Source organism: Haliotis cracherodii, unplaced genomic scaffold, assembly GCF_022045235.1.
Source record: "Haliotis cracherodii isolate W230 unplaced genomic scaffold, xgHalCrac1.p SCAF_4, whole genome shotgun sequence".
Taxonomy (NCBI): Eukaryota; Metazoa; Mollusca; class Gastropoda; order Lepetellida; family Haliotidae; genus Haliotis; species Haliotis cracherodii.
The window spans coordinates 16,792,590-16,818,017 of NW_027266297.1; the positions used below are offsets into that span (position 1 = coordinate 16,792,590).

Below are 25,428 nucleotides of genomic sequence, written 5' to 3' on the forward strand. Positions count from 1 at the left end.
ATGCCCTCGAAATATTACCAGGTCTATCGATTAAATGACTCAAGCAGCACGAGCGTCGACGTTGCAGTATTATTCATATTGAAGCATCACCCGTTGCAACCCTTGAGGGGGTCCAAATTATTAAAAGTGACAGCATTTCTCTTACTAAGATATTCATGCCGTATAATATACATCTGATAAGGTTGATGTATACTCTCAAAACATTTAAGCAAGACCAATTGAAGACTATTATATGATATAATAATATACACTATGGGTTTATATCCGGCGCTCGATGAGGCATCTGAAAAGATGGATACTGTTGATGGATTTCGATTACATCAAATAAGCGACATAAAACATCGAATTGAGAAGGAGAGGGAGTTTAGACTTGGATTGTATAAATAGTATCGCAGAGCTGTGAATGCTCTCGACGGAGTTGACACAGCGCTTGTAACAGCTGGCATGGGACTCGGTCTAACCGGTGTTGGTTTATTATCAATAATAATCGCCGCGCCTATCGTACTTGGCATGGGAATAGCCGCCGGAGTCATAAAATTCATTTCTCGTAAGTTGCAAAAGAAAGCATTAAAACATGATAATATTCGGTTATTGGCCGAAGCAAAGTTGAACAGCATTGAGGATCATATTTCAACAGCACTGGCTGATTGTAAGATATCCGAGGAAGAGTTTCGTTTAGTGTTGTCAGAACTCACCAAATACAACGTAATGAAGCAGGAGATTCGATCCAATTCTCGTAAGACCAGTGGTATTAACGAAGACGAGAAAAAAAGTTTATAGAACAGGGGAGACAGCAAGCGCGCCAATTTTATTCCGTGCCAAAATCAAAGAACTGGCTGGAGATTAAAAATAGATTGCTTACTATCATTAGATCACACCGCATAAAATCATACATTCATTTAGAAGAATGCTTACGTAAATACATAATAATGGAGAATTACAAACCAACAAAGGAAGAACTCGAAAAAGCTATCAAAGCATTGATGCTCAGGGACAAAATTATCAAATGGAGAGAATTAGCACAAGGTATATATCAGTGATGTTAAACCAACCAAATACGGTCATCAATTGTTTCTTTCCAATTACCAAGAAGAGTATATAGTCTGGTCTCCTAGTAAAATGAACGAAGAACTTAGTAAAAATGTTGAATATCACTTTGTTAAAATAATTGTATAGGTATGAATAATAATAATAGAGAATATTTTCATTACATTAGTCTCATCATCGTTTTTGTACTAATTGTATCATTGATTGGCTCAAGGTAGTGGTGAGCTAGAGCCAATTTAACTTAATCATCATGCGATCGTTGAATCGCATCATCATTTTTGCATAAAAAAATTCCCCCTGTAGAAGCAGTATAGGTATATAAATCTGGCTCTAGTGGGGTTGCGACAGAACCCCCATCACCTATACTACTAGTGCTGTTAAGATCGGCGTTAAACCAAATCATATCTTTTGATGCACTTTGCACCTATGAAAAATGTCAGTATTGCAGAACCAATGTATGGGAAGATATCTTGGCTGATTTATGTTCATATATATGTCTGTATACTAGTACCTCTTCCTTGGCAGGAAGAGGACCTCCAACCCAGTGCGCTCTCGTTATGAACTGTGTCTTGGGAAAGGTAACCGGGGTGATATAACAGGTAACCCGAAAATCGCTATACTTTTACAACCAAGGAAATCCAAATACTCTACGTTCATGACCTACGTTCATCAGCTTAAATTTCACAAAAATGACAGAAATTTGAAAACGTAACTTTGAATTTGTAGATATGTCCTGCAGGAGACTTCGTTTTTATTTTAAAAATCCTATTTGTTTTTGTTTTTCTTTGAGAGGATCGTGTTAATTTGTAAATCGTGTAGTTTGTGAACTCGTCTGAATTACACAAGGTACGTATATACATCGAAATCTATCCCCGTGTGGATTCATGTTACAGTATGCTGACAACCATATTCAACAGCAATGTTTATCCCAAGGGGATCCGGGTAGGAATAGCGAATTTTACGGATTTGATTTGACACCTTCAACGCCTGTTTGTCTCAACCTGTTTGACTTCTGCGGTACAGTTTCCGTGTCCGTTGACGTTCCGAGTGCGTGCAGTCATGTGCTAAAGTTATGATTGACATATATCACACAATAACGGCGTTTTGTTGAATGAGTGTCGTCGATGTTTCAGGATAAGCATGTCAACTTACACTGTATATTTACAATTGTTATGTATTGGACTCATTACAGACGTGTACGGTAAGTAGTATTGAACTTACTGTCATTTACTTATGTAAATGGAAGGTTGTATATTTCGTTTGACCTATATACTATAAATATTGTTATCATATCACGTTTTCCTTTATACCATGTTTCATAGCCTAGATCCACACACATACGCACGCACGCACCTACATCCATCCATCCACACACACGCACGCGCGCACACACACAGACACGCGCGCGCGCACGCACGCACGCACTCACTCACTCACTCACTCACTCACTCACACACACACTCACACACTCACACACATAGAAATGAGAATTTCTGAACAAGGTAAATTAAATGCTACTTGGGTTGAACAACATACCCTCCCAGTCTATGAAAAGGGGACTATGTAGAAGTAAATATATAAGTTGCCATGTTTATGTAAATCCAACTGCAGATAGGTTTACCCCCTTAATGTCATATGCTCTCAATAGTTGACGAAATCGGACTGTTTATATGCCATGCTATGTTGCTTTATATCAAATTTGCAAATGTGTAAGTCATTTAAATACTGTGGACCTGTGTCCTATCAGTAAGGATACAATTAATTCATTCATTCATGCATTTGATAAGGACACCTTATGAAGCTAATATTTAAACGTTGTATTAAGGTGTTATTCTCCCTCGCGGCATGCATGTCCTCGGCTTGACAAACGACGTTAAGGTTCCACTGGGACATACTCGGATATGTTTATGTTTGTTTGTTTGTTTGTTGTTTAACGCCGCACTCACCAATATTCCAGCTATATTATGGCGGTCTGTAAATAATCGAGTCTGGACCAGACAATCCAGTTATTTACATCATGAACATCGATCTGCGCAATTGGGATACGATGACATGCATCAACCAAGTCAGCGAGCCTGATCACCCGATCGCGTTAGTCGGCTCTTACGACAAGCATAGTCACCTTTTTCGGCACGTATGGGTTGCTGAAGACCTATTCTACCCCGGGTCTTCACGGGTCGAACAACGTTAACGCTCCACTGGGAAATAGTACTCGAATATTTTTATGCACTGAAAACATAGTCTTAAATATGACGCTTCTTGTGACTTCAATTACCTGGTCCTTCAGTTATCTTCAGTTATCTCCAGTTATCACAGCTCGACATCATATAATGTTCCTGGTCTACATCTACGTATATATCACACTTTTTCATCTCATTCAAATCACATCCTTCACTCCTGGACGAGAAGCCGAGAGGTGTCGTATCGGAGTGAAAGATCTGATTTGAACGAGACTGGACCCTGCGCCGATCAAAATAGTTATTAGAGATTCGCTGTAAGGGTAAAACGATGCACGGTATAGTAACACTTTACATATAGTGTCATCGGAAATGAAATCTCCAGTATGATGATAAACGTTTTACTTTCAGGAGGCAATGTGACGGTGACCATGACCCCACGTGCCATTACGCTCCAAGGAGGATTTAGCAGTAACGCCACTCTGTGCCTGTCGTAAGTACCGAGGGCAGCGAACGGATAAATACTACTCAAAAGAATGGCTTTGATATAAACACTCGAAAGTTACATGATGCAATATTTTCTATATCACGGCTTGTCAGCTTGACGAAAGTCAAAATTTATGTTTGCCACTTTGTTGAAAACAACAAACACGACCATGGTGCCATCTTTCCACTGGACTTGTATAGTCAGTTCACGTCTTTGCCTCGGGAAGATGCTATGGCAATACACATTAGGTAGACAAAGAGTGAACGTATAAAACACATAATATTTAACAGAATTGTTTGGTGACGTGTTTTAAAAAACGACTAGCAGACGCAAAAATGTTTCGCGAGTTATATGCTTTCATCAGCATCATGTAAGTTAAATGACCCCTCCTTGGCCAACAGCTGCACTCTAAACCCAAGTATTCTTCTTCTGAAAACTACACAGAACACATGGGTGTAACACTTCCAGAACGCGACCATGTGTTCTGAACATGTTCTGAACACTGATGTTCTCGACGAATAACAGTAGTTCTACAAACACATTTAGAACGTTCCCACGTGTTCTGACGATGTAACACGTTTAGAATGCATGTAAGGTGTTCTAGACCGAGGTTCAGAACATTATAGCGACTCAAAAATTTGCTTCTTCAGTACTGAAATGTCAACTACTGTCGGATACAATTGACCCGATGGTCTTTCAAGGTGTAGTAATGCAAACCATAGCGACGCACCCATGCATATTCTCTGGTATTAAATCACACCGACTCAGTTCTGAACTGTAACCATGTTTATTTATCATCGTTATCGCCATAATCATGCGGATATTCAAGTCACATAATTATGTGAATCAGAGTTCTTCATAAAACAATACAAACTATCGTGTAGCATTGTGAAGCGGGCGGTCCATGACTCGCTTGAAATGTTACCAATTATGTCCACCTTTCTTCCTCGACATCACGGTCAGTTACTTGAGATAATTCAAGTTTCAAGTCTTTAATGAAGCCTTTGTACTTCGCACACGTTTCTCTTGGGTAGACGGTGGTTTGTAACATGGCCATGACTATAGCAGGCTTCGTGAAATACAAGAATTCTGAGTGAGTGAGTGAGTTGTGTTTAACAACGCTTTTAAGAGTATTCCAGTCATATCACGGCGTGTCAGTTTAATGTGGGAGGAAAGCCCGAAGTGATGCAGGTCTCAGGCGTTTAGCACTTCGGTGAAGTGAAGCATCACAAACAAGCATGGCAGAAAAGTCTCCAGTTTTCTCCCAATCAGATCTCAATGCTCGCTACAGCTCAACCTCTACAGCAAAGCAAGAAAAAATAAAAGATCTCTATCTGTAAGCACGTTACCAAAGTGTGGCGGTTAGAGGAGGAAAGTCCGAAGTGATTCAGGTCTCAGACGTTTACCACTTCGGTGAAACCCACGAGCACGGGTATGGTGCTGACAAACCTAGAAACATAATCGGGGCGAACCGGGATTCGAACCCAAAATCATAGGTTTCTGGCTTGCCCAAGGGACGTAACTCTTCACAGCGAATTGCGGCACCTTTGACGACTGGGCCACCCGTGCCCGCCAAGAATTCTGATAATCGTTTAGTAAAATCAGTATGACACACATGCTCGTATATAAATCTCTATGTATAGGTTAGGCAATGGTATAGAGGAAAAAACAAAGGACTTTGTTACGATTGTGTGAGTGTTTGTTGCGTTTATAAACTGTACCACTTTACTTAGACTATTCCACGCTATGAACGGACAATCGAGTAACTATTACCTGCCCACAGGTAAGATCATCAGTCATCTGATCCTAATGTCTACATGCTGAGAGACATTTTTTCAGATCAAAAGCTATACTGAATGCCAAGGTAGATGAAAAACGAATGTATTATTGCTAATTGCTGAAATCAATTATATCATATCAATTTTATACGTCATACACTTATGATTTGCTTATGGAATCACCACCTGTCGGTTTCTCAAACGAGATTTAAAAAAATATTTTATTGTAATTGTTTTACAGTTTATATTATTTCAATAGCTTACAACCCTTGGACGCGAAACGTTGAACTGAATTCTGATCATTCCGAGAGTAAAAATTCGTTCTGAAAATGAAATGCATATTTCAGAAAGCTATATCTTTTTAATCGATATCTGTATTTAAATACGTTTAATTGAATCCCGGTTTGGGGAATGGTTGTTACTAATTTGATGTACAACTAATGGGCCTTAATTTCAATACCAGTGCAAATTTAAATGCAACTTTATCTTAGTTGTATTATATTTAGTAGTAAAATGTAGAAAGAATCAGCCAAATTTAACATTTTCATATCCCAGTATCGTCGGATCATAGGTTTTCGGACATCATATCGCGATTACTCGTGCTATAACGGGTGTGTAGCATCACACATACATTAATAATACTAGGGTGATGGCTTGTTTTGAAGAGAAAGTTGTCTTTCATAAGTGAATGAGATGTTTCACAGTTGTTCGTGTGATTAGAGAGAAAACTATGACTGTTTCTAAAGCGACCGAAAACCCATCACGGAGATATATTTATGTTGCCCTTCTTGCATTATCAATGAAAGACATATTTGTTGCTAAAATGTAAATGCTGCATACTTTATTTGGCAATGTGAAGCCAGTCACTCAAAGTGTTTTTGTCAAAGTCCCTAAACCCACAGGGCCACGGATAGCCGTACTATACTGACTGTACTGATTACGTTAAAAAAATATGTAATCAGTACAGTCAGTATAGTATGGCTATCCGTGGCCCTGTGCCTAAACCTGATAACTGCAGGGATAGAAAAATTAGAAATGTATTTTGTTTCAAATGTACGGTGGCCCATACCCGCCACTGGTGAGATCATCTTTTCACTGTATGCCTCTATATTTTATCTGGCGGCCGCCAGATACTTCCACTAGTGAGATAAAATATAGAGGTTTACAGGGGGAAATGATCTCACCAGTGGAAGTATGTGGCGGCCGCCAGATAAAATATAGAGTCATACAGTGAAAAATGATCTCACCAGTGGCGGGTATGGGCCACCGTACAAATGTGCAACGCGGGACACTCACAAAGATGTTTATGTTTGCGACGAGAATACTTCTGATCAATCTTCCACACCCGGAGAATGACATTTCACCACGAGCTTGATAATAATCAGTTGTAATCTGCTCGAAGTCGGCCCCTTCCTTTTCACTGAGATTGATAACGCTATTGAACTCCAGTGTATATTTATTGTATGGATCAGGCAGTGCATTGGTGTGCCCGTGTGTTCATTAGAGATGTTTGTCCAGATAACATTGACGGAATATTTGTTTGTTGTTTAACGAGTCACCCAGGTTTAGTGAAGGGACATTTATCAATGGTTTCGTATAATATATACTACTAAAAAGACGTTAAAGAACACCCGTTTATTTGTGACTATTGTTAATCTGTGGTGGCTGCATTCGTGACCAACTCGCGTTATTCCGGGACAAGCAGGTTACGGAAAGGGGCGAGTGGTGACGAATGTGATGGCTGGTTGGCATTCGTGACCAACTCGTCCCATTCCGGGAAGAGCCGAGTGTAGCCTTATTGTAGGTTTTAGAAATATGCGAGTGGTGACGAATGGGCTGGTGGGTATTGCAGCGTACAGCCTTCCAAATTTGTGTACGCTGACTAGTCCTTACTGTGTACGTTGACCAGCCCCTACTGTGTACAATGACCAGTCCTTACTGTGTACGATGATCAGTCCCTACTGTGTACGTTGACCAGTCCTTACTCTGTACGTTGACCAGCCCCTACTGTGTACGTTGATCAGTCCCTACTGTGTACGTTGACAGCCCCTACTGTGTACGTTGACCAGCCCTTACTGTGTACGTTGACCAGCCCTTACTGTGTACGTTGACAGCCCCTACTGTGTACGTTGACAGCCCCTACTGTGTACGTTGACCAGCCCTTACTGTGTACGTTGACCAGTCCTTACTCTGTACGTTGACAGTCCCTACTGTGTACGTTGACCAGCCCTTACTGTGTACGTTGACCAGTCCTTACTCTGTACGTTGACCAGCCCCTACTGTGTACGTTGATCAGTCTCTACTGTGTACGTTGACCAGTCCTTACTCTGTACGTTGACAGTCCCTACTGTGTACGTTGACCAGCCCTTACTGTGTACGTTGACAGCCCCTACTGTGTACGTTGACCAGCCCCTACTGTGTACGTTGATCAGTCTCTACTGTGTACGTTGACCAGCCCCTACTGTGTACGTTGACAGCCCCTACTGTGTACGTTGACCAGCCCTTACTGTGTACGCTGACCAGTCCTTACTCTGTACGTTGACCAGCCCCTACTGTGTACGTTGACTAGTCCCTACTGTGTACGTTGACCAGCCCCTACTGTGTACGTTGACCAGCCCTTACTGTGTACGCTGACCAGTCCTTACTCTGTACGTTGACCAGCCCCTGCTGTGTACGTTGACTAGTCCCTACTGTGTACGTTGACCAGCCCCTACTGTGTACGTTGACCAGCCCCTACTGTGTACGTTGACCAGCCCCTAGTGTGTACGATGACCAGTCCCTACTGTGTACGTTGACCAGCCCCTACTGTGTACGTTGATCAGTCCCTACTGTGTACGTTGACCAGCCCCTGCTGTGTACGTTGACTAGTCCCTACTGTGTACGTTGACCAGCCCCTAGTGTGTACGTTGACCAGTCCCTACTGTGAACGTTGACCAGCCCCTAGTGTGTATGTTGACTAGTCCCTACTGTTTACGTTGACCAGCCCCTAGTGTGTACGTTGACCAGTCCCTACTGTGAACGTTGACCAGCCCCTAGTGTGTACGTTGACCAGTCCCTACTGTGTACATTGAGCAGCCCCTACTGTGTACGTTGACTAGTCCCTACTGTGAACGTTGACTAGTCCCTACTGTGTACGTTGACCAGCCCCTAGTGTGTACGTTGACCATCCCCTACTGTGTACGTTGACTAGTCCCTACTGTGTACGTTGACCAGCCCCTACTGTGTACGTTGACCAGCCCCTAGTGTGTACGTTGACCAGTCCCTACTGTGTACGTTGAGCAGCCTCTACTGTGTACGTTGACCAGCCCCTGCTGTGTACGTTGACCAGCCCCTGCTGTGTACGTTGACCAGCCCCTGCTGTGTACGTTGACCAGCCCCTACTGTGTACGTTGACTAGTCCCTACTGTGTACGTTGACCAGCCCCTGCTGTGTACGTTGACCAGCCCCTACTGTGTACGTTGACTAGTCCCTACTGTGTACGTTGACCAGCCCCTGCTGTGTACGTTGACCAGCCCCTGCTGTGTACGTTGACCAGCCCCTGCTGTGTACGTTGACCATCCCCTACTGTGTACGTTGACCAGCCCCTACTGTGTACGTTGACTAGTCCCTACTGTGTACGTTGACCAGCCCCTGCTGTGTACGTTGACTAGTCCCTACTGTGTACGTTGACCAGCCCCTACTGTGTACGTTGACCAGCCCCTAGTGTGTACGTTGACCAGTCCCTACTGTGTACGTTGACTAGTCCCTACTGTGTACGTTGACTAGTCCCTACTGTGTACGTTGACCAGCCCCTAGTGTGAACGTTGACCAGCCCCTAGTGTGTACGTTGACTAGTCCCTACTGTGTACGTTGACTAGTCCCTACTGTGTACGTTGACTAGTCCCTACTGTGTACGTTGACCAGCCCCTAGTGTGTACGTTGACCAGCCCCTACTGTGTACGTTGACCAGCCCTTACTGTGTACGTTGATCAGTCCTTAATGTGTACGCTGACTAGTCCTTACTCTGTACGTTGACCAGCCCCTACTGTGTACGCTGACCAGTCCTTACTGTGTACGTTGACCAGCCCCTACTGTGTACGTTGATCAGTCCCTACTGTGTACGCTGACCAGTCCTTACTCTGTACGTTGACAAGCCCCTACTGTGTACGTTGATCAGTCCCTACTGTGTACGTTGACCAGCCCCTACTGTGTACGTTGACCAGCCCCTTCTGTGTTCTGAATATAGAAAAATCTAATTTGCAAGGAGAAAATATCAAAGATAGTCTTCGAAATACAATCGTTATTTCAACAAAGACACAATTTTCTCTCATGGTGAAAGACTTACTAACTTATATTGGGAATTTAACGTGCGCTTTCCGACACATGCGTATTTCGCGCACGGGCCCATGCACCAGGTCATTTAATGATTGGTCGAATAGGGTATGTCCGAGAAGGTAGGGCAACCTATGGAGACATTTATGGTTGCTTACTTAATTTGGAGAACAAATTTGGAATTTTGAAATATGCCATGTGGGTTTGTGTGTTTTTATGGTGAAAGAAGCCAAGAACAAATATTTAAAACTGTAACAGTAACTGTTTCTATTGCAAGATGACCTGCAGGTCGGACGGTCACATGTTGTCAAAGCTATGGCAAATTCCTGACATTTGAACAAAAGGATAACGGTTTGCATGTAACTGACTGCTTTCTATTGTTGTCACAGACAGCACTTGTCAAAGACGGCCACCTTGATGTTCACCTATGACACTGGTAAAGGGGTATTCCTCTCAGATGACAGAGAGGTTGTCGCCCCCCTTCATAACCTAACGCTAAGGAGGGACACCCCACTGTGCAGACAAGTACACATCTCCGGGGTCAACCCTGGCCACGTCTTTGTCGGCGTCAACTCAACGTCACCGGAGTTGCAAGAGTAAGAATTCTTGTATACACACATAGATATATACATATAAAAAGGTATTTTAAAAAACCCCACAAATTTCCTTTTAAAGATTACTTTAAATATGTAATTCATTACATATTTTGAAACTAGTTAACGCAAGGTCATTGACTCGAAATATGTTAACTTTGAGATGATGTAATGTTTTCAAGGCGGAGCTCTTAATTATGATCTAATATCGGCACTGCGCATGTGTCGAACTGCGGGTCGCTCGGTGTATTGTTTGAGTCTATTAACTACTTGTATATGCTTATGTCATGTCGACACTATGCCCTAAAACAGGTACTCCGTCTTGTGTCGAGCTGCGGATAACACGACACCTTTTCTAAGGTCCATGGTACATCGAGTAAACGAAGGATCTTTGTTAATATCATCCTCGGTTATCCTGTGTATTGTACCTCCATTCTACTATGATTAATATCCTCGACCCATGCACCTCAATGGTTGCGTTTCGAAAATGACGTCACCACCTCCACCGCTCCTATCTCCAACTTAGCACATACTATCTCTTGCTCAGGGGAGTAATTTCATTGGACAGCTCGAAACTAAGCGAATGAGACGAGGGTATATATAAAAATAAAACTATACACCTGATAATCGAGGATGTGTAAATATAAACCAGATTCAGTTAAACTGTGGGCGGAAAATTAGTGTTTCTGTTGTAGACTATGGAATCCTAGAAGGGACTTCTCGTTGTCGCATTGGCCCCCTTTTGGTAAAATAAAAAAAGACTATTCAAAGCGCGACATTGCGACAATGAGACAAATGGACTAAATGTCGCGTAGTCACATTGTTGCGCTTTGGTTAATTTGCTTGTTTTTTAAAGGATGACAATGGGACAACGTGACAATGTCCATTACAGGATTCCATAGATTTCCATTCTTTGGTGGTCATACAATACGTGCACAAAACAGATAATCTTGAAAGTTTTAAAATGTACATCTATTCCTGTAAATTGCAGTCAGCGCACCTCCTATCAGAAAAGGAAAAACTAATTGATGAACAAAAAATGTTAAACACGTTAGAACACACAATTTCAATTATTGGTTCAATGATTCAATTGTTTGATTTGCGGGAGCAACCTGTAGGACAGGACATGCTTACCCTTTTCGCGAATCCCTGGTGTCATCACTGACTTTCAGTGTTTGTTTGTTTATTGCTTGACGCCGCGCTCAACAATATTCCAGCAATTTGATGGCGGTCTGTAAATAATCGGGTCTGGACCAGATAATCCAGTGATTGACATCATGAGCATCTACGTATTTGAGATACGATTACATGCACTGGCCAGGCCAGCGAGCCTAGCAACCCGCTAGTCGCCACTTACGGCAAACATAGTCTCCTTTTACGACAAGCATAATCGTCTTTTACGGCAAGCATGGGTTGCTGAAGACCTATTCTAACCCGGATCTTCACGGGTCTGATTTTCAGTGATCTGTTCATGTTGTTTTTACCGACGTATGCCTGTTGCGGCCAATGGAATCTGTTTCGATGGATGCCCGGGACTGATTGGTCTCTGACGTCGGCGTTTTGTGTTCTCAAAAATAATGGAATAACTTTTGAAAACATATAATGGATGTAACAAAACTAATAAGTAACTTTTACTTAACAGTATTCCAGTTATATCGCAGCGTGTCAGCTTAATGTGAGTGGAAAGCCCGAAGTGATGCAGGTCTCAGACGTTTATCACTTCGGTGAAACCCCACGAGCACGGGTATGGTGCTGACAAACCTAGAAACATAATCGGAGCGAACCGGGATTCGAACCCAGAATTTTAGGTTTCTGGACAGCGAATCGCGGCGCCTTAGACGACTGGGCCACCCGTGACGCCCCCTCCCGTAACTTTTGAGGTGACTGAGTTGAAATAAACACATAAAAACCTTTGAAGATACACAGATAAAAAGACGGTTCATTTGTAGCAGTTAATAATTTTTAAAATTTAATTGACAAAGTGACTCACGAAACTTATTCTAATGTTTTCTGCATTTCCGTAGCCTGTCGTCACTTTACATCCGAGTGGATGTCATGAAGAGTTCCGTGTTGAATATTGCCTCGGTTGTCATTGGCTGGATCTACTTCGTTGCCTGGACAGTGGCGGGTTATCCCCAAGTCTACACCAATTGGAAGAGGAAGAGGTAACATCTGAAAGTGCAAGTGCCCCTTCAAAAAACACACCATAGGTCCTTCGTATAATGCATGGTCATTATATATATTATTCACATAGATACTTGACGCAAAAACAATTTGAAAGGAAATTATTTAGATAAAACTAAAACTTTGAAATAGCTCCACATCATACAGCTCAGACCATATTTTTTCTTGTAAACCTGGGGGATGCAATTTCGAATAATATTTTCGAAAGGCTGCAACAGGGCATGAGGATGTACCGGTGGAATAAATACGTGGTTTCGCCTACCCGTTAGGGGATATCTATTATACTTAAATTAAATGGAGCAGGCTAGTATTGAAAACGTTCGCTCGCCATGCCGAAGCCCCACGTGGGTACAATGTGTGGAGCCCATTTCTGTTGTCATCGCCGTGATGTTGCTGGAATATTGCTAAAAGCGGCGTAAAACCATACTCACTCAATCTTTATAAAATAACATTCTACTTTCTAAATCCCCTACCAAATGCCAGACAGTTATTGAACAATTACTGCTCATGCAAACATACCAAAAATGTATGGTTAACTGTGTAAGATATTGTTCCATGCTTAAACTATGTTCATAGATTTCACAGGACGTTATTTTAACGTAGCAAAATGTTCAAAGTATGTGTAATTATTTTAACAGGAATCGAATATCACAAATATCACATCTACATCACAGTGGCATCTTTGTGGTTAATACCATGTTTAACGTTCAACGTCACTATATTGTCTGAAACAATGCCGAGGCGACGTCTATATTTGACTCACTCATGCACGCGTGCAGTTGGGATACGATGAGGATCTGATGGCTATAATGTGTGAGCTGACTCACCCACTCGCCCACTCGCCCACTCACCCATTCGTCCACTCACTCACCCACACACTCACTCACCAAATCGCCAACTCACTCACCCACTCACTCACTCGCCCGCCCACACACTCACTCATCCACTTACCCACTCACTCACTCACCCGAACCCGAGATAGAGTTAAGTACATTCCTGCCTCACGAGGAAGACCCAGTTCGAGTACCGAGCCTTGACACACTTTCAAGCCACAAGTAACTGTGTTCTAGAGAGGTAATAGAGTTACATTGTCACTGTAGAGTGGTACATTCCTACTATAATCTCCAGTGTCGTGGGCCTCAACTTCGACTTCCTCAGCTTCAACATCACAAGCTTCATCGCATACGGCCTCTACAACTGTGGGCTGTTCTGGATACCGACAATACAGGTAGCTAGCTACACATGCAACAGTACCCAATGATTACCGTAAGAGCCGAGTGAGTGAGTGAGTGAGTATGCCTTTAAGCTGCTTTTAGCAATATTCTAGCAATATCACGGCGGGGGACACCAAAAATGGGCTTCACGTGTTATACCCAGGAATCGAACCCGGGTCTTCGTCGAACGCTTTAACCACAAGGCTCATCGACCGCCACTTAAGAGACGACACATGAAATAAAGGTGGTTACGATGTGTGTCCTGGGGTCTGTTCCACAAAGCTACCGTATCGCTAAGGTTGAGGTAACTCCCATACTTTAACAAAGAATTGCGACTGTAGATGCGCTACGATCGTTTTGTGGAACGGGGTTCTGGTTGTAAGGGTGTTTCCTGTAGAGACCAATGTCAGAAATTGTCCCCAGCACTTGTCCTCTTTTATTTCCATACTTGGCTGACTGCAAGTCAGAACAGAAAATAACTCAGGGTATAAGAAGTACATCCTAGGACGTACATCGCAGATACATTAGATGCATCAATTACGCTATTGGCGGAACACGGATGTCACAGGTACTAGTATATGATATATATTTACAATGTGTACACTTTAACAGACAGTGATGTAGCTGCATATTGCTGACTGGCGTAAAACAACATTCACTTATTCACTTCTTTGTTTCTCCCCAGGCCGAATACTTCACGATACACCCCCGGGGCATCAACCCGGTGAGGCTGAATGACGTCTTCTTCGCCCTGCACGCCCTGGCCTTGTCCACGTTCATGATCCTCCAGTGCTTCATATATGACGTAAGTCCTGCTAAAACCTCATGATCCTCCAGTGCTTCATATATGACGTAAGTCCTGCTAAAACCTCATGATCATCCAGTGCTTCATATATGACGCAAGTCCTGCTAAAACCTCATGATTCTCCAGTGCTTCATATATGACGTAAGTACTGCTAAAACCTCATGATTCTCCAGTGCTTCATATATGACGTAAGTCCTGCTAAAACCTCATGATCCTCCAGTGCTTCATATATGACGTAAGTCCTGCTAAAACCTCATGATCATCCAGTGCTTCATATATGACGTAAGTACTGCTAAAACCTCATGATTCTCCAGTGCTTCATATATGACGTAAGTACTGCTAAAACCTCATGATTCTCCAGTGCTTCATATATGACGTAAGTACTGCTAAAACCTCATGATTCTCCAGTGCTTCATATATGACGTAAGTACTGCTAAAACCTCATGATTTTCCAGTGCTTCATATATGACGTAAGTACTGCTAAAACCTCATGATTCTCCAGTGCTTCATATGTGACGTAAGTACTGCTAAAACCTCATGATTCTCCAGTGCTTCATATATGACGTAAGTACTGCTAAAACCTCATGATTTTCCAGTGCTTCATATATGACGTAAGTACTGCTAAAACCTCATGATTCTCCAGTGCTTCATATGTGACGTAAGTACTGCTAAAACCTCATGATTCTCCAGTGCTTCATATATGACGTAAGTACTGCTAAAACCTCATGATCCTCCAGTGCTTCATATATGACGTAAGTCCTGCTGAAACTTCATGATCATCCAGTGCTTCATATATGACGCAAGTCCTGCTGAAACTTCATGATCATCCAGTGCTTCATATGTGACGTAAGTCCTGCTGAAACTTCATGATTCTCCAGTGATTCATATATGACGTAAGTCCTGCTGAAAATTCATGATCCTCCAGTGATTCATATATGACTTAAGTCCTGCTGAAACTTCACGATCCTCCAGTGCTTCACATATGACGTAGTCCTGCCAAGTGGTACTGGATCATTCACGAGGCTCTCTCTTCCTCTTGAACTCCACTCCCTTCCTCGTCACAGTGGCAATGGAAGGTGTATCATTCCCTACAGTTGACATAATGTTCGCAGGGATAGCTGTTAGAGATACTTGATGACAACAGGCGCGTTGTGTCCATTGGTATCAACAGACAACACCTCGTCATTTTGATACCTGCAGACATATGCTACCTGGTTGTGTATTTAGTCCAAGTGCATCCCGTTAGCATGGAACACATTGTACTTAATACATACATACTGTCATGGGTGTAGTATACATGCTTCGTCTGTTAAGGTTAGGGCGTCGTTCGCAGTTAGACTACTGTAACTCACGCATACGCACTGTGACTTGTTCTTAAGTCTGTGAGTGGTGGCCTAGTCGTTTAAGATGTATCAATTCCTTTAGGCTTGCCAGGACCATATGAACGTGGGTTCGAATTTAACATTCGAACTGATTACGATTCTTGGTTCGTCTGTACCTCACCCGTACTCGGATGCACGGGTGGCCCAGTCGTCAAAGGCGCCGCGATTCGCTGTGCGGAGTTGCGTCCCTTGGGCAAGCCAGAAACCTATGATTGTGGGTTCGAATCCCGGTTCGTCTCGATTATGTTTCTAGGTTTGTCAGCACCATACCCGTGCTCGTGAGTTTCACCGAAGTGGTTAACGTGTAAGACATGCATCACTTCAGGCTTTCCCCCCACATTAAGCTGGCACGCCTCGTTATAACTCGAATACTGTTAAAAGAGGCGTTAAACCAACTCACTCACCCGTATTCAAGAGTTTCATGGCGTGGAAACGTCCAGGGCTTGCATCACTTCCTCCCACATTAATTTTTTGTTTCTTTGTTGTTTAACTCCGCATATTCCAGCTATATGACGACGGTCTGTTAATAAATTAAATCGAGTCTGGGCCAGACCATCCGTCGATCCACGCAGTTAGGATACGATGACATGCATCAACCAAGTCAGTGAGCCTGACCACCCGATCCCCTTAGTCGCCTTTTACAGCAAGCATAGGTTGCTGAAGACCTGTTCTACCCCGCCCGCGATATATACGTACAAATAGACTTCGGTTCAAATCGGCGTTAATCCCAACTGATCGTGAAGTGATACTGATTTTTCAATGGTTTTAAGTACGTCCCTGATAAATGGAATGATTATCTGCCCTTTGTTTCAGCGAGGCAGTCAGAAGATCTCGAGGGTGTGTCACATCATACAAGGCCTCATCTACCTGTTTCTGGTCATCACGCTGTTCGTGGCGGTGGGCCACAAGATCACGTGGCTGACCTACCTGTACTATTTCTCCTACATCAAGCTTGGCATCACTCTCATCAAATACTCGCCGCAGGTACCACAGGCACTACCGATTCCTTGTTTTGTTTTGTTTGTTGTTTAACGCCGCACTCAGCAATATTCCTGCTATATGACGGCGGTCTGTAAATAATCGAATCTGGAACAGACAATCCAGTGATTGACAACATGAGCATCGATCCACACAACTGGGATACGATGACATTCATCAAACAAATCAGTAAGCCTGACTACCTCATCCCGTTAGTCGCCCTTTACGACAAGCATAGTAGCCTTTTAGGGCAAGCATGGGTTGTTGAAGACTTATTCTACCCTGGATCAAGGGTCAGTTTGCTTTAAAACGAAACTACGAACAAAATAGTTTCTTATATGTGACAACGAAGCCATATTGGTTTGTCCCGCAATTTCGGCGGTCTTTTTTTTCTTTTCTTTTTTCTTTTTGTGGTGGTGGTGGTGGTTGGGGTGGGGAGGGGGGTGCTCGTTTGCGTACCGTTGTATAGAATATCTTGAAACTGTCACACCGCCGTTAAAAGATGGTACTAGTTGTTACCCTGACTGGCACTCGGCATTAAAGTGATAAGACTCGGGGTCAGTATAAAGTGTCTGAGTGGTGTATTCATGTTAAACTGCGGCATGGTATCTCAGTAGGCTGGTAATATAATCTAGAACCCAAAGTTAAACGCCATTTCACCTCACCTCACTAAAATAAATGGCATCCCCTCTAAGTTATATATCATATCTCTATTCTGTAATAATAATAAATCATACATCGACTACAGAGGATGTCATATCTCAGTTCTATTATGACAAATACTCTGGACACATGCATTTGCTTTCATGACTTAGTATCCGAATAACACAACACTTAAAGTAGCCGTCCAATCAAATTACTATCTTGTGCGCGAGAACTCATTCTGGCAGTTATTAATAGGCGAGAGTGAGATGGAACCATCACTTCCGAAAGAAGCAGATGGGTCCAGGGTATTTATCATAATACAAGAGTTTATGAGGTGAGGTGAGGTGAGGTTAGGTGGGGTGAGTGAGGTGAAATGGGGTTTAACGTCGCGTCCAAGATGTTGGACTTAAATATAGCGACGTGCATGCATGTATGTATATGTGTGTGGCTGCTTGTACTAGTCCGGACTGGTGCCAATTTATAGTACTAGCTCACTGAGATACCATGCCACAGTTTAACATGAATACCCCACTCAGACACAATATACTGACTCCGAGCCGACCAGTCCTTGTTTTAGCCCCTTAATGCCGAGGACCAGGCAGGCTAACAACAAGTACCACCTTTTAACGTCTTTTGGTATGACGCGGCGGTGGATCGAACCCCGGACCTTCCGCTCTCCACGGAGGCGGTATCATACTACAAGAGATAATACATCGGTTAAGTGATGATGGGGAACTGAGACATTGAGTCAAATCACACCTCGACCTTCTTCAGGCCTACATGATCTACAAGACCAAGACTACAGCCGGGTTCAGCATTGTGGCTGTGGCATGCGACTTCACTGGAGGGCTGTTCAGTGTCCTGCAGATGTTTCTTCTCTCCATAAACAGTGGTACGTCTCATCCTCGGTTCACATGGGTGTATTTATAGGGAGGGAGGGTGCGTGATTGGTGTTAAGTCATACATCAAGTTCATAATCAAATCACAATTTCACTCATCCATTTAACAGGTTTGGTTTAATTGACAATAATTATATACAGAAACACTTTAAAAACGTAAATTCGAGTTTTTGTAATATTTGAAGAAAAATGCCACATAAATACAGTTGTTCTTTGTATTCACACGAGATAATCAGACACAACAATGTCAATTTGTTACACTCATCAAACTTTGTCATGCAAGTAAATATTTCCTGTTGAAACTTTTTTTGTGTCCTTCGAGTTTAAGTTGCGTTTTCTGTTTGTCATTTTGGCCAATTAAATATTTTTGTTTCCTGTGACTTAATTCCCGACATGGGTACAATGTGTGAAGCCCATTTCTGGTTTCCCACGCCGTGATATTGCTGGAATATTGCTAAAAGCGGCGTAAAACCATACTCAGTCACTGTTGTGACTTAAATAAGTCCGTTCCTTATAAATATATATACAGCTTATAAAGAGAAAAAGTATCAGGGACGGGGGCCATTTTGGTGGCGAGGGCGTCATGAGAAACAATTAATATATTTCAACCTCCTCGTCAGTTTGTCTGTATGCTGTTTATTCTGTTCTTATTGTATAAGTTGAATCTGTTCATGGTGACAGATGACTGGGGCTCCATCATCGGCGATCCCACGAAGTTTGGCCTAGGTCTGTTCTCCATGATGTTCGACGTCGTGTTCCTCGTACAGAACTGCATGTACAGGAATAAGGTCGTCGTCCTGGATCAGACTCCCATTATCGTAAATGACAGTGAGGAAGAGAGTTAACTTCACCTTACCCTCTAGAACTGGGGAGATGTGACCCGAGTCGCGAAGCGAAGCTTTGATCAACTGATGGTCAAACAATAATATTGTTTGTTTGATTGTTGTTTAACGCCGAACAGGCGGCCTGTAAATAATCGAGACGGGACCAGACAATCCAATGATCAATATTGCGAGCAACGACCCACGCCTTCGGGGTTGGAAGACACGCAATCATCTTAGTCACTGAGTCTGACCACCCGATCTATTTGGTCGCCTCTTACGACCATCATATGTTGTTTGGAGCCTATGCTAGCTCGGATTCCCTACAGGATACATATTATCATTGACTATTGTTTACCGCACTTTAATAGCTAACACACAGCTTCAGAGAGTGTGACCACTTGGCAACCCAGCATAGATTAGGTCATCGGCACGCTATTGCTTGGAAGAGACGATTGAAACGGCGGGGGTGGACAGGTTTGATGACTTTTTTCATTGAGTGTGATTTTAGGCAGGGACATCGCTCATAATACCCTTGGTTTGTCTGGTCCAGACTGACTTATTCACAGGCCACGTCTGTATCTGAAAATTTAATATTGCTGACCAAATATTGGTTACAAATGCAATCAGTCAGTCTGGTGATCATTTCTAGTCAAAGTCTTCACCCTGTAACTCAAGGGCGGATCCAGCATTTTCAAAAGGGAGGGGTCCAAAATATCAAAGTCTTCTTTCAGATAAGTTTACTGCCTACAACATGCTACCCTCCCCCCCCCCCCCCCCCCCCTCTGGATCTGCCCATGTAACTAATCGAAAAAAATCAGATCTTAGTGCTCCCTACTTCTACACTTAGCCATTAATAAGTTCACCTTGCAACTGTGAAACTAAACCATTGTCAAATTTACACAGTGTTTCGTATCTTAGTTCTATTATATATTCAACACAACTGACATGGTTGAGAGATGGGTGTGTGGTTGGGTGTAGGGCAGGGACGAGTCCAAATTTACTACCGGGTACCCATCCCCACTATTACCCGACCCTACCCGGGTATCTGCTGTATGTCTCAAGAGGTAGGTACAAACTGTCCAATTGGGAAAAGTTTGACATAAATTCTATTTTAGTGGTATAAAATACCTAGACTTATTCATATTGTCAAAGCAATCTTTATGGTAGGGGTTAGTTTATTTATAGCAGCACTGTCACTACTGGAAGTAATAGTCCTTATTGCCAGAATTGCTTGTTTTCACTTTATAGGTATAAGCACACAAGAAGCTATCTGCTTAAATTAAAACCGCAATATTTGTTCTTTTTTTCCAAGTGGTGAGGAAAAGAGGGACAGAGCATGATATTAGGGTGTATGGATTACAAAACGAGAGATTCTCAACTAATACTCATGATAGCTTAATGACAAATTGCAAAGAGCAATGAAGAACAAAGCATGGTTTATTTCACGATAAAACATTTTCTGGTATGACCTCATTTCTGAAGATTCGGACATGCACTCGCAACTTGATGACATCATATATTGGACCACATTATTTTTGAGAGGGAAGTGTCCAGTAAGTTGTTCCCTATAGATGTAGCTGGACAGTCCAGATAAACGCAGTGGCTGAATGACTGCATCCAAAAGTGGGAGAGATATGACAATCAACGTGAGGATTGTGGAAATACCAAACTTAATCCACCTGGTCGTAAAATGGTCTTGTCCGACATTTCCAAGGTCGAATTCTATTCAGGGCGTCATCATTATTAAAATTTGGGTAAATATTTGTAAAGCTTGCAACCTTCAAAAGGCTATACATAATGTTGATATCTCATATAAGAAATAAACTACCTGTGGTCATTGTTGATCATACAATAAAACACTGCAGCCCTTATTAAAATTCATCACAATCATCATTATTAAAATTTGGGTAAATATTTGTAAAGCTTGCACATTTTATCAACATCCTTAAAAAGGCCATACATAATGTTGATATCTCATAAAAGAAATAAACTACCCGTGGTCATTGTTGATCATACAATAAAACACTGCAGCCCTTATTAAAATTCATCACAGTCATCATTATTAAAATTTGGGTAAATATTTGTAAAGCTTGCACATTTTATCAACATCCTTAAAAAGGCCATACATAATGTTGATATCTTATATAAGAAATAAACTACCCGTGGTCATTGTTGATCGTACAATAAAACACTGCAGCCCTTATGGTTTATTCTCCCTGCAGTGTTTTATTGTACGACAAACATCTCACTCATCGTTTACTTCTTAAATAACAGAAACCAAACCATTCCACTTCTTCACAAACCAAACTCCTATTTTCAGGGGTATATTCTTTATTCAACAATGACGTCATATACAGATATGATACAATAAAATGATCTAAAACAAAACTGGCTCTCGTCATCTTTTCCCCTTCTTCTTATTCTTTTTGCCACCAGGACGTTCTCTTGGTTCTTCTGTAGAGTCCGTAACTCGGAGTGCATGACCTTGTTCCTTGATGTGAGTAAATAATTTGTTCCGCGTCCCAAACTGACCTCCACACACATTACACTTGAACACCTGAAACACATAGCCACACAAAATCACACCCAAGACGCTTATGAATGTGTAAGGTTCAAAACAGTTTTCAGCAATATTTCACAATATATATTGATCGGTTAAATAGAATGAGACTCAAAATGTCATTCTCGATTATCCTGTGTATTATATATTGAACAAAAAAAGATGGAGATATTTTCAAGAAATTGTGTGCTCAGTCATCACTATAAAAAATATCCCCCCAAAATATTCAGGATCCCTAACATTTTGTTCAGTATATGTCCATTCTCTAATGACAACTACCCCCGGCCCATTCAACACCACAGCTTGTTTGGGAAGCAATGTCACCAGCTGCTTCACTCTCATTACCAACTTAGCACAGAATTTCTCTCGCTTCTCAATGAGGTTCAGCAGTGATCTTTAGATCTTTAGGTCTTGTATTCACTTTACTAGGTATTGTATTCAACTGGTCAGGCCTTGTATTCACTTTGCTAGGTATAGTATTCACCTTGTTAGATCTTGTATTCACTTTGCTAGGTACAGTATTCACCTGGTTAGATCTTGTAGTCACTTTGCTAGGTATTATATTAAACTGGTCAGGCCTTGTATTCACTTTGCTAGGTATAGTATTCACCTGGTTAGGTCTTGTATTCACCTGGTTAGGTAGAGTATTCACCTGGTTAGGTAGAGTATTCACCTGGTTAGGTATAGTATTCACCTGGTTAGGGTTAGTATTCACCTGGTTAGGTATAGTATTCACCTGGTTAGGTATAGTATTTACCTGGTTAGGTATAGTATTCACCTGGTTAGGTATAGTATTCACCTGGTTAGGGTTAGTATTCACCTGGTTAGGTATAGTATTCATCTGGTTAGGTATAGTATTCACCTGGTTGGGTATAGTATTCACCTGTTTAGGGTTAGTATTCACCTGGTTAGGGTTAGTATTCACCTGGTTAGGTCTTGTATTCACCTGGTAAGGTATAGTATTCACCTGGTAAGGTCTTGTATTCACTGGTTAGGTATAGTATTCACCTGGTTAGGTCTTGTATTCACCTGGTTAGGTATAGTTTTCACCTGGTTAGGGTTAGTATTCACCTGGTTAGGGTTAGTATTCACCTGGTTAGGGTTAGTATTCACCTAGTTAGGTCTTGTATTCACCTGGTTAGGTCTTGTATTCACCTGGTTAGGGTTAGTATTCACCTGGTTAGGTCTTGTATTCACCTGGTTAGGGTTAGTATTAACCTGGTTAGGTCTTGTATTCACCTGGTTAGGTTTGATATTGACCTGCATGGTTCTAGTATTCACATTGTTGGGTTAAATATTGAGCTGCATGGTTCTAGTATTCACATTGTTGGGTTAAATATTGACCTGCATGGTTCTAGTATTCACATTGTTAGGTTTAATATTGACCTGCATGGTTCTAGTATTCACCTGGTTAGGTATAGTATTCACCTGGTTAGGTTTAATATTGACCTGCATGGTTCTAGTATTCACATTGCTGAGTTAAATATTCACCTCTTTAGGTTTACTATTGCTGGGTTTTCTCCTGTCTGGATGTGACTCTTCTGTAGGTGTGTTTTCAGTGACACTGTCATCTCCATGACAACTGTCCGTGTGACTAGTCCCGGCTGGCGTGACATCACTTGGCTCCTTCTCCCCGGGGGCCCCGCCCACATCTCCCTCCACTCTGCTGGCTGTACATTCCTATACAACAGAGAGCAGGACAGGCTATTTTCAGTAACAATGTGTCAACTCCCTGTACACTAAAGAGCAAACATTTGTTGTTTAACACCACACTCAGCAATATGTCAATGATGGCAGCCTGTAAATAATCAAGTCTGTCTGGGTATGATGACACACGATCAACCAAATCACCAAGCCTGACCATCATTAGTGGGGATCAATCTTAAAGCCGACTCCCAACAGTGGCCAGACCTAGGCCCTGCTTCATAAATGGATCTTAGTGCTATGTCTGTTGTAAGTTGCAAGTCTATGTTAAGGTATGGGAGTTACGATCATCTTAGCGATACGACTGTTGCAAGTTGCATGTCTATGTTAAAGTATGGGAGTTACGATCATCTCAGGGATTTCACTGTTGCAAGTCTATGTTAAAGTATGGGAGTTACGATCATCTCAGGGATACCACTGTTGCAAGTCTATGTTAAAGTATGGGAGTGACGATCATCTCAGGGATACCACTGTTGCAAGTCTATGTTAAAGTATGGGAGTGACGATCATCTCAGGGATACCACTGTTGCAAGTCTATGTTAAAGTATGGGAGTGACGATCATCTCAGGGATACCACTGTTGCAAGTCTATGTTAAAGTATGGGAGTTACGATCATCTCAGGGATACCACTGTTGCAAGTCTATGTTAAAGTATGGGAGTTACGATCATCTCAGGGATACCACTGTTGCAAGTCTATGTTAAAGTATGGGAGTGATGATCATCTCAGGGATACCACTGTTGCAAGTCTATGTTAAAGTATGGGAGTTACGATCATCTCAGGGATTTCACTGTTGCAAGTCTATGTTAAAGTATGGGAGTGATGATCATCTCAGGGATACCACTGTTGCAAGTCTATGTTAAAGTATGGGAGTGACGATCATCTCAGGGATACCACTGTTGCAAGTCTATGTTAAAGTATGGGAGTTACGATCATCTCAGGGATACCACTGTTGCAAGTCTATGTTAAAGTATGGGAGTGACGATCATCTCAGGGATACCACTGTTGCAAGTCTATGTTAAAGTATGGGAGTGACGATCATCTCAGGGATACCACTGTTGCAAGTCTATGTTAAAGTATGAGAGCTATGATCATCCTAGTACTAAGATCGCTTTGTGGAAAAGAACCAGATAAACCGGTGGTCAACAGTTGAGCAAAGATCCAAGGCATTTGATTGAAGTAACTCTCTACCACAAATGATCCCATCTGGGGCTACCTAATTCCAACTTTGATGAATTATCACTCACAGTAATCTTTTTGGCCATGTATCTCATCAAATTACAACCAAAACTTGCCCCATCATATTTCTTGACGATTTTTCTATTTCACTTTAGTTACTTTTGTCACTTTGGACATATGGTCAAACCCTGATAATCAGGACGTTCTGTTCCCCATGAAATTATCTGGATTAATCAATGTCCAGATTAATCAATCATGGCGTGAGTGAGTGAGTTGGGTTTTACGTCACTTTTAGAAATATTCCAGCAATATCATGGCGGGGGACACCAGAAATGGGCTTCACACATTGTACCCATGTGGGGAATCGAACCAGGCCTTCGGCAAATGCTTTAACCACTAAGCTCCCCGACCACCCCTTTAATTACATGCAGGTCTAAATCATCCATACAACTTTTTCAAGGCTTAATTCCGGACTAACATGATGACACATTAAATGACATATTGTCATTCTCTTGGGGAAATCTAGGCAGGACAAAAAAGGTATCACTCCCACCAAGACAATGACAAAAGCCAAACTAAAGGATAAACGTGTTGATGAACTCTTAAAAGCTTTGCTAGTTGGGGGAAATGGGCGTTTGGATGTGTGTTTGGGTGGTACATATC

The 25,428-nt window shown here is 42.1% G+C and overlaps 2 protein-coding genes across 2 annotated transcripts in view; one reads left to right on the top strand and one right to left on the bottom strand.

The window, feature by feature from the left end:
- The first annotated feature begins 2,133 nt into the window (after window positions 1-2,133).
- LOC139478789 (cystinosin-like) lies at window positions 2,134-21,808 on the top strand. The gene is made up of 9 exons (XM_071261414.1): window positions 2,134-2,248; window positions 3,636-3,717; window positions 10,190-10,396; window positions 12,418-12,558; window positions 13,706-13,805; window positions 14,477-14,596; window positions 16,792-16,962; window positions 18,376-18,493; window positions 19,182-21,808. Exons 1-9 carry the CDS (start codon window positions 2,188-2,190, stop codon window positions 19,343-19,345), a joined length of 1,164 nt encoding a protein of 387 aa, XP_071117515.1. The 5' UTR covers window positions 2,134-2,187; the 3' UTR covers window positions 19,346-21,808.
- Window positions 20,809-25,428, bottom strand: part of LOC139478788 (dnaJ homolog subfamily C member 21-like) — a 32,981-nt gene continuing 28,361 nt past the window's right edge. Inside the window, exons 14-15 of the mRNA XM_071261413.1 lie at window positions 23,376-23,564; window positions 20,809-21,881 (exon numbers count right to left, since the gene is read on the bottom strand). Coding sequence (XP_071117514.1) covers window positions 21,723-21,881; window positions 23,376-23,564 — 348 coding nt within the window. The 3' untranslated portion in view covers window positions 20,809-21,722. The remainder of the gene's footprint in view (window positions 21,882-23,375; window positions 23,565-25,428) is intronic.

Excerpts from the sequence above, each read along its gene's own strand:
- LOC139478789 (XM_071261414.1), top strand. The coding sequence starts at position 2,188 with ATGTCAACTTACACTGTATATTTACAATTGTTATGTATTGGACTCATT. Across the intron at positions 2,249-3,635 it reads ACTCATTACAGACGTGTACG|GAGGCAATGTGACGGTGACC; the intron begins GTAAGTAGTATT and ends TTTTACTTTCAG. Across the intron at positions 14,597-16,791 it reads TCCAGTGCTTCATATATGAC|CGAGGCAGTCAGAAGATCTC; the intron begins GTAAGTCCTGCT and ends CCTTTGTTTCAG.